The sequence below is a fragment of the Lepidochelys olivacea genome (assembly GCF_965140295.1).
Source record: "Lepidochelys olivacea isolate rLepOli2 genome assembly, chromosome: 6".
NCBI classification, from domain to species: Eukaryota; Metazoa; Chordata; order Testudines; family Cheloniidae; genus Lepidochelys; species Lepidochelys olivacea.
This window is the reverse complement of record NC_140416.1, coordinates 8896997-8905827: the sequence shown is the minus strand read 5'-3', so window position 1 is coordinate 8905827 and position 8831 is coordinate 8896997. Positions and strand designations below refer to the sequence as shown.

The 8831-nt window shown below is 59.1% G+C and overlaps 1 protein-coding gene across 1 annotated transcript; it reads left to right on the top strand.

Moving 5' to 3' along the window:
* The first annotated feature begins 1190 nt into the window (after positions 1 to 1190).
* Positions 1191 to 8771, top strand: LOC311522364 (proteoglycan 3-like). Its single transcript, XM_084631616.1, has 3 exons — positions 1191 to 5647; positions 6934 to 7066; positions 7999 to 8771. The coding sequence occupies exons 1-3, from the start codon at positions 5609 to 5611 to the stop codon at positions 8055 to 8057; spliced, it is 231 nt and encodes a 76-aa protein (XP_084487742.1). The 5' UTR covers positions 1191 to 5608; the 3' UTR covers positions 8058 to 8771.
* Positions 8772 to 8831: the final 60 nt, after the last annotated feature.

Sequence of the window (8831 nt, the reverse complement as noted above, 5' to 3'; positions counted from 1 at the left end):
TGGCAGGGCTTAGGCCAGTTTACACCAGCTATGGCCCATTGACATCAGCTGGGCTAGAAGGAGGCCGTAGGTCGGGGTTGAGGGATGTCGGCAGGCTGGGAGCGTGGGGAGCTCAGGGCTGAGCTAGCAGGGGTCGTAGGTCAGGGATGAAGGCAGCTGGCAGGGCAGAGTGTGTGGGCACCCCAGGGCTGGGATAGCAGGGACCATGGGTTGGGGCTGAGTAGGGTGACCAGATAGCAAGGGTGAAAAATCAGGACAGGATGTGGGGGGTAATAGGTGCCTATCTAAGACAAAGCCCCAAATATTGGGACTGTCCCTATAAAATCAGGACATCTGGTCACCCTAGGGTTGAGGGATGTCGGAGGGGCTGGGTGTGAGGGGAGCTCAGGGCTGGGCTAGAAGGAGGCCGTGGGTCAGGGCTGAAGGCGGTTAGCAGGGCAGAGTGTGTGGGGAACTCTGGGCCAGGCTAGCAGGGGGCTGTGAGTTGTGGTTGAGGGAAGCTGGCGGGGCTGGGTGTGTGGGGAGCTCAGAGCTGGGCTAGCAGGGGCCGTGGGTCAGGGTTAAAGGAAGCTGGCAGGGCTAGGTGTGTGAGGACCTCAGGGCTGTGCTAGCAGGGGCTGTGGATGAAGGCGGTTGGCAGGGCTGAGTTCGTAGGGAGCTCAGGGCTGGACTAGAAGGGGGCCATGGGTTTGGGTTAATGGAAGTCTGCAGGACTGGGGGGTGGGCGGTCTAGCAGGGGCCATGGGTTGGGGTTGAAGGAAATCTGCAGGCCTGGGTGTGTGGGGAGCTCAGGGCTGCTGTAACGATGCTGCCTTTGGTGGGACACTTCTGAGAGTATCAATTCAGTACAAATTGCTTAGAGCAGGGCAGTTACAGCCCAAGGCTGGGGTTCCTTTGCACAGACAGGCAAACCAAACCAGCCAAACAGAGAAGACTTCAGTTTTACCCCACTGGCTAACCACAAGTCACACAAGCAATTCCCTTAGACACTCCACTTTCCCAGTATCACCACCAGTGCCACTCGTCATGGGGATGAATGGTTACAAAAACGAATATGCCAGTAAAAGAAAAAGGTTCTCCTAATCCCAATGGCCCAAGCCCCAGACCCAGGTCAATATACAAATTAGATCTTACCCCAAATCACGCTGTTGCCAATCCTTTAGAATCTAAAAATCTAAAGGTTTATTCATAAAAGCAAAAAGATCTAGATGAGAGCTAGAATTGGTTAAATGGAATCAATTACATACAGTAATGGCAAAGTTCTTGGTTCAGGCTTGTAACAGTGGTGGAATAAACTGCAGGTTCAAATCAAGTCTCTGGAGTACATCCACAGCTGGGATGGGTCATTCAGTCCTTTGTTCAGAGCTTCAGTTTGTAGCAAGATTCCTCCAGAGGCAAGAAGCAGGATTGAAGACAAAATGGAGGAGTTTCCATGGCCTTTTATATTTTTTCTCTTGTGGGTGGAAACCCCTTGGTTCTCCTGTGCAAGAAGACAGTAAGATGGAAGTTTGGAGTCACATGGGCAAGTCACATGTCCATGCATGACTCAGTTCTTTACAGGCCGACGCCATTGTTTACATGTTAGTTTGAACCTTCCCAGGAAAGCTCAGATGTGGATTGGCGTCTCCATTGTCATTAAGTGTTTCTTGACTGGGCACTTACTGAGAACAGCCCCTTCTCAAGAAGCTGACCAAATGCTTCACAGAGGCTACTTAGAATTAAAACACATTGATATACAAGTACATAGCCAATATTCATAACTTCAACAACAAAAATGATATACCCATACGATAGCATACTCATAATCAGCAAATCATAACCTTTCCAGAGACACCTTACACGAGAACCTTAGTTCAATATTTGCTGCAAATATGTAACAGTGGTTGCAACAATGATCTATATGGTCACAGGTTATCTCAGTAACATCACAGAGGAACTCAGGGCTGGGCTAGCAGGGGGCCGTGGGCAGGGGTTGAGCGAAATCGGTGGGCTGGGTATGTGGGGAGCTCAAGACTGGGCTAGCAGGGGGCTGTGGGTCAGGGTTGAGGGAAGTTGATGGGGCTGGGTGTGGCTCAGGGCTAGGCTAGCAGGGGGCCACAGACTGGGGTTGAGGGAAGTCGGCGGGGCTGGGTGTGTGGGGAGCTCAGGGCTGGGCTACCAAGGGGGCATGGGTGAGGGTTGAAGGAAGTCTGCAGAGCTGGGTGTGTGGGGAACTCAGGGCTGTGCTAGCAGGGGCCGTGGGTCGGGGTTGAGGGAAGTCGGCGGGGCTGGGTGTGTGGGGAACTCAGGACTGGGCTAGCAGGGTCCATGGATTGGGTTTGAGGGAAGTCTGCAGGGCTGGGTGTGTGAGGGAGAGTAACAAAAGTGAGAATTGTCTGTAATACTTTTCTCAGGAAGAGGCATCTCCATTCCGCCATTGGCCTTGGCATGGTCACCTGCTGGGTGCGAAGGGGCTTTCATTCTTCTCCTGGCACAGAGCCAGAGGCATGAGGCCTTTGAAATGGTAGCTGGCTGAGGTGATAAGAATACACCATGATGAGCTGTTTGCAACTATCACGTGCTAACAGAGGAGACAATGGCCTTAGCCAATGACCGACTATACCAGCCATCAGCCCCAGCAGGCGGAATGGGTGTAAAACCCGAGTGCCTACGACTATGATCCAGGCAATTGCAGAGGGGCTCAAGGCAGCGAGGGGTCCCCTGAAAGCCAGATCTGGCCCGCCTGGCATCAGCTGCTCTGTCCTGCTCACTGTCCTCTGTACAGCGTGGCCTGGCAGGTATCATATGTGGGAGCACCCTGGAGTTGCTGTTGGAGCCCCCTGGGACAAACACCGTCACTGATTCCGGTAACTGTAGCTAGATGGATGGACTCTTTCTTCTGTCTCCCTAGCCATGTCTACACTGGGGGTTAGGTCGGCCTAGCTGTGGCGCTCAGGGGGCGGGGTGGGGGGTTGCATTTTTCTCACACACCCACACACAGAGTGGCTTAGCTCGATGGATCTAAATTTGGGGTGTAGGCCTGGGTGAGCTCAGCGGGACTGGAGGGGTCAGGAACCAGCATTATCGGGACAAGGTTCCCAGACACACAGGAGCTTGGCTTGGGACAGAGACTGTGTCTACACTACCCAACCTGTGCCAGCACAGCTCCCGGGGCAGACAGACCGTAGGCCAGTGGAGGAGCCTTTGCTGCTGCTGTAGAGACGCCATCGCCCTGAACAGCGTTCCCTGGGCCAATGGCAACACCCGTCCATCAACCTAGTTGAGTCCACTCTGGAGGTTGTGCCACCACAGCTACTCTGGGTTCCCTGACGTTGCCGTGCCAGTGCTTTCAGTGAGACCAGGCCTGAGAGGCAGAGGGACGTAGCAAGCCAGAGCCACAGCGTGGCTGGCTGGAGCCCTGGCTGCTGCCAGGCTGAACTCGGCCTCTGTGCCCAGTGAAGCTGGCCCGCTTGGGGCAAGGCTGCCTGGTGCTTATGCGAACACAGGAAGCTGTGCCCCTGCCAAGGGGAAAAGCCTCTGCACCTGGCAGTGCTAGCGGGGAGAAGCAGGAGGGCTGGAGGATGCAGCCGTGTGGCCTGTCCGTGGAAAAATCATGACTTCTTGGGGGGCTGGGAGGAAGAGGCAGACCCAGAAGACCAGGGACAGGTCCCATGGGAGCAGATCTCTGAGACAAGATGGCTCCAGGCTGTAGTGGCCAAAGGCCGAGTGAGACCCGATGGCCGGAGATGGAGGCTAGAGAGATTCGGGGCAAACCTAAGGCAGCTTTGAACAGTGAAGGGGATTCTCCCTGGAGACAACTCACCCAGGTGGGGGCAGATGCTCCGTCACTCAGAGTCTTTCAGTCCAGGCCGGGGTCTGGCTCTGTTGAGGGGGGAGGCAGGAGCCCCTGGGCAGGGCCGATGCCCGGTGTGACGCAGAAGCACAGACAGACGGCGCAATGGGCTGCCTGCTCTTGGAGTTTACGGAGCTCTGCTGGGACTAAAGTCAGTTCCATGGCAGAGCCCCCACATCAGCCCCCACTCAGGGTCCCACACATTCTCCAGGGGTTGGAAGTAGGGCTCATAGCACCAGATGAACTCTGCAAGGGGCATCAGTGCCAGCCGTGTGTGTGTGAGGGGCGGGGGGGCACTATGGGAAGTGGAGGAAGCCCATTTGTGCCCCCGGGCTCAGCACTGGCTAGTTCCCCCAAGGTTCTGGGGTAGCTCGTCGGTCAGTGCTCAGACTGGGTGTGGGGGTGTCGCAAGCCATGTGGTGCGGGGGAGAAGGGAGGAGCACAAGCAGCTGGGAGCTGATAGTGGCTCTTTCCTCAGCTTCCTGTTCCAGCCCAATATAAAGGGCTGTGATGGCTGTAGCCATCGGAGCTTGCTGAGGACCCACAGCCATCACAGAGGTGTGGGGGGGTCTCTGGGTGACCCCAGGGGCTATGGTGGGTGATGGGGACCTGCTCCAGAGTGGGGTCACTTGGTTGGGGCCTGGCTCTTACAGCAGCCAGCGCTGGTTTCCTTGAAGAGGTGACTGCCATTATTCACCTCTCTGTGGCAGGGAGGAACAGATCGCTGCCTGACTCCAGGGGCTGCTCAGCTCCTGCCCTGGAGACTGAGATCACGAGGCCTCACTGTTGGCCACTGAGGCTGCTCTGATGCCCAGAAAGGCCTGGCACTGCTCAGTGCTCTTGGCCCCTTGTATCCTGTGGCAGGGTGTTCCATAGGCTAACAGTACATGCTGGAATTTTCCTGACTGCTTCTGCCCATAGCCAATGTGTGCATGTACCCCCTTGTCCCTGTGTTTCTGGGCAGGTGAGTGAGAGCCCCTGTGCTCCCAGATTGAGCCAAGGACCCAGGTTCCCTCCTCCCGCTTTGCTTGGCCCAGCCCTACCTTTGCTGGGAAAGGCTGCCTTGGTTGTGGGGTGGTCATCAACCCAGGGGAGCTTGGTGATAGGTCATGGCTCAGTGATTGGGGTGTCCCTAGATGGGGGGGTCAGTCTGAGCTAAGTGGAGGGAGGGAGTGGACTCTAGGCAGGGGCGTCAGTCTTGGCTCAGTGATTGAGGGGGGTCTAGATGGGGGGGTCAATCTGTCTCTGTCTCACAGCGGTCCACCACCACCCACCCCAGGTCTGCCCAAGATGAAGCTGTCTCTACTCCTTGCCCTCCTGGGGGCCATCTCTGCTCGCCAGCTCCGTAAGTCCTGGGGCCCAAGACCCCGTGGCTACAGCCCCTCCCTGACTCTGTGGGGAACCTGACCCACAGGCCACTGCCTCCAATGGGAACCTCCACCCCCTGTCCCCAGCAGACACTGCATGGACCCCATGGGCTTGGGTCAGACCCCAGCAAGCACTGTACGGCGCTCCGATACCCCAGACCTGTGCTCAGTTAGTCCCCAGCCCTACTCTGTTCCAGACACCTGGGTCCCCTGCCCCCAGTAACCTTCTGCCTCACTCTAGCCTGGACACCAGCGTCCCCCGGCCCTGCAATGACACCCATACCCTCTCTATCCTGGACACCTGTGTCCTCGGCTGCTAGAGCTGATCCTGCTTCCAAGGATTGTTTGAGATCTGGGCTGCGTCTTGCGGCTGGAAGGGCCAGTTGGTGTCTCCCGCACCCACCCGCTGATGAGGGCACCCCAGAGCAGGAGGTACCAGCTGAGCAAGGTGAGGAGGAGCTGGGGGAGCTAGAGCCACCATGTCCCATGGGGAGTGAGAGCTTCAGGATGATAGTGCCGAGCACTGAGGGCCACACCTGTCACTATGTGTTTGTGAACAATTGCCAGCCATTTTAGAGAGCCCAAGTGAGTGGGGCAAGGGGACAGGTGGTGGGGAGGACTCGCAGAAGAGTCAGGAAGTGGGGTGGAACGCCCATGGTGCTGGTGGATGGCCCATGGAGGCAGTGGAGGAGGCATGGGGACGGTAGAGGGGTAATGGGGGGGCCTGTGGAGGCAGTGGAGGGGGAATGGGGCAGTGGAGGGTTGGGACAGGGATGATGGGGGGCCCGTGGAGGCAGTGGAGGGGAAATGGGGGCAGTGGAGGAGGCATGGGGCTGGTGGAGGGGTGGCATAGGGGTGATCCATGGAGGCAGTGGAGGACGTATGGGAGTGGTGGAGGGGTGGCATAGGGGTGATGGGGGGGGCCATGGAGGCAGTGGAGGAGGTATGGGGGTGGTGGAGGGGGCATGGGGCTGGTGGAAGGGTGGCATAGGGGTGATGGGGGCCCATGGAGGCAGTGGAGGAGGCATGGGGCTGGTGGAGGGGTGGCATAGGGGTGATGAGGGCCCATGGAGGCAGTGGAGGAGGCATGGGGCTGGTGGAGGGGTGGCATAGGGGTGATGGGAGGGGGCCATGGAGGCAGTGGAGGAGGTATGGGGCTGGTGGAGGGGTGGCATAGGGGTGATGGGGGGGCCATGGAGGCAGTGGAGGAGGTATGGGGGTGGTGGAGGGGGCATGGGGCTGGTGGAGGGGTGGCATAGGGATGATGGGGGGGCCCATGGAGGCAGTGGAGGAGGTATGGGGGTGGTGGAGGGGTGGCATAGGGGTGATGGGGGGGCCCATGGAGGCAGTGGAGGAGGTATGGGGGTGGTGGAGGGGGCATGGGATGGTGGCATAGGGGGTGATGGGGGGGCCCATGGAGGCAGTGGAGGAGGCATGGGGCTGGTGGAGGGGTGGCATAGGGGTGATGGGGGGCCCATGGAGGCAGTGGAAGAGGCATGGGGGCAGTGGAGGGGGCATGGGGTGGTGGCATAGGGGTGATGGGGCACCCATGGAGGCAGTGGAGGGATAGTAGATGGCAGTGGGGTAGTGGAGACAGTATAGGGGCAGTGGAGGGGACGAAGGGGTGACATGGGGGCATAGGGGCAGTGGATGGTGCATGGGGTGGTGGCCGGTGGATGTGACTCTGTGCCTGGGCCCTGACTGCCCCATGTCCCCCTCACTCTCTCCCCACAGAAACTGTGTGCTCGCTGCTACCATGGCTGCCTGGCCTCCATCCACAGCCATTCGACCAATGAGCGCCTGCGCTGCACAGCGCCCCCCACACCAACCGGGGCAGGTGTGGATCGGAGGCGTCACCTCCCGCTGGGTAAGGAGAGTGTCTGGCCCTGCTGCCTCCGTTCCTCCCTGCCTGGGCTTGGCCCAGAACACACACACACCGACTCCCTCATCAGGGCCCTGCCAGCTCTGAGGCTGGCCTCCCCTCCAGTGCAGAGCGGACAGGGGGATCCATCCTCCACTGCAGCTCAGTGTGTCCCCAGCTGGGACCCCGCTCAGGGCAGCCCCAGCCCACCCCTCGCTTGCACCCTGGGAGGTAGGCCTGGGCAGCTCAGGTGTGGGTCCCAGCTGACCCCCGACAGCTGGCAGTATCCTTGTGACTCATTGACCTTGGCTGCCCATGAGGTGCCAGGGCTGGTGCCAGAGCAGAGACTGGTGCCAGCAAGTCACAGGTACTTCCCAGCAAATCCAGAGCCCCTCACTGTGGCCCCCGGCAGGCTCCAATGCAGGGGCTGGAGGGGAGGGGATTTCCTGGGACACTCTGCGGATGGGACAGCACAGATCCTACTCCAGCCACTTCCCCACAGTTCTAGCATGTGCGCTCCTGCTGGAACTACTCCAGCTGGGCTGGAGGGAACCCCTGGTGCTTTTGGAAAATGTGTGTTGCCCTGAGCACTGCAGATGAGGATCCCCCTGAGCGGGGAAGGGTGGAGATGGTGATCTATTCACTGCTTGTGGGAACAAAAACCCTTGGGCAGGGAAACCGGGGATCTGAGTATAGGTGGGGTCATGGGGTGTAGGGCAGGGGATGCGAAGGGAGGTGAGGCCGTGGGGTAGGGGATCTGAGGGTAGGTGGAACCGTGGGGTATGGAGCAGGGGATCCGAGGGTAGATGGGGCTGTGGGTTTGGGGCAGAGGATCTGGGTTAGTGGTGCTATGGGAGTCTGGGGCAAGGAATCCAGGGTTTGCTGTGAGCTGGGTGCCAGGTGCCAGCTAGGAGGGGACTAACCTCTCTCTCTGCCAGGTGATCACTGGAGAAGCGTCAGCTGCCAAACTCGCCTGCCCTTTATCTGCAAGTACTGAGGGGGCTGTTCCCCCCCATGGGATCCTGCTGCCCACACCTCTCCGCTGGCCTGAGACTCCCCACTCTGCTCTGCCAGAGACGCCCCTGCTCCCTGGACTCAGCTCTACTCCCGGCCCTGCCCCAGCTCCCTGAGGGGGCAGCCCCTACCCTCCACCCTCGCTCATTGCCTGTGACTCACTGCAATAAAACATTGCTTCACTCATCACCCCTGGTATTGCTCCTTCCTGCCCTGGGACAAAGAGGGCCCTCCAGGGGACAGGGCCAGGGTTGGGGGAGGGCAAGAGGTGGCCTGGGGGGAAAGGGGCTGGGGGTTACCTCCACCCAGGGATGGAGTTGGGAGGGGGAGTTACCACTTCACAGGGCATTACGGAGCCTACTAGTGGGAACTGCATCCAGTTCTGGGGTTCCCCTACCCCCGGGACATTCCCAGCAAGCAAAGGGCTCAGAAAAGCCCAATCAGAACGGAGCTGAGGGCTGCAGCCCCTGCCGTAGGCTGCACCGTCAGGAAGTGCCAGCCATTTTGTTCAGCAAGAGCAGCTTTGGGGGTTCTTGCGCCCAGTCTGGGCGCCCCGTCGGTGGGAGGAGATTTCTCACAGCAGAGGCTCTTCAGTCTGGCAGGGGCTGGGCACGGGCACGCACCAAATTCAGACCAGGAACAGGGGGCATGTTTTTTACATGGAGGGTATCTAACTCCTGGATCCTCTTCCCAAGAGATGGTGGGTTCTCCAGAGCCTGGGGGCACCGAATCAAAACTGGACGCCTGTCTCAGACAA

What these genes read in the sequence shown, in the direction of transcription:
- LOC311522364 (XM_084631616.1), top strand. Translation starts at nt 5,609, where the DNA reads ATGAGGGCACCCCAGAGCAGGAGGTACCAGCTGAGCAAG. An exon ending in GGAGGTACCAGCTGAGCAAG is followed by an intron (nt 5,648 to 6,933) that starts GTGAGGAGGAGC and finishes CTCTCCCCACAG; the next exon opens with AAACTGTGTGCTCGCTGCTA. An exon ending in GAGGCGTCACCTCCCGCTGG is followed by an intron (nt 7,067 to 7,998) that starts GTAAGGAGAGTG and finishes TCTCTCTGCCAG; the next exon opens with GTGATCACTGGAGAAGCGTC.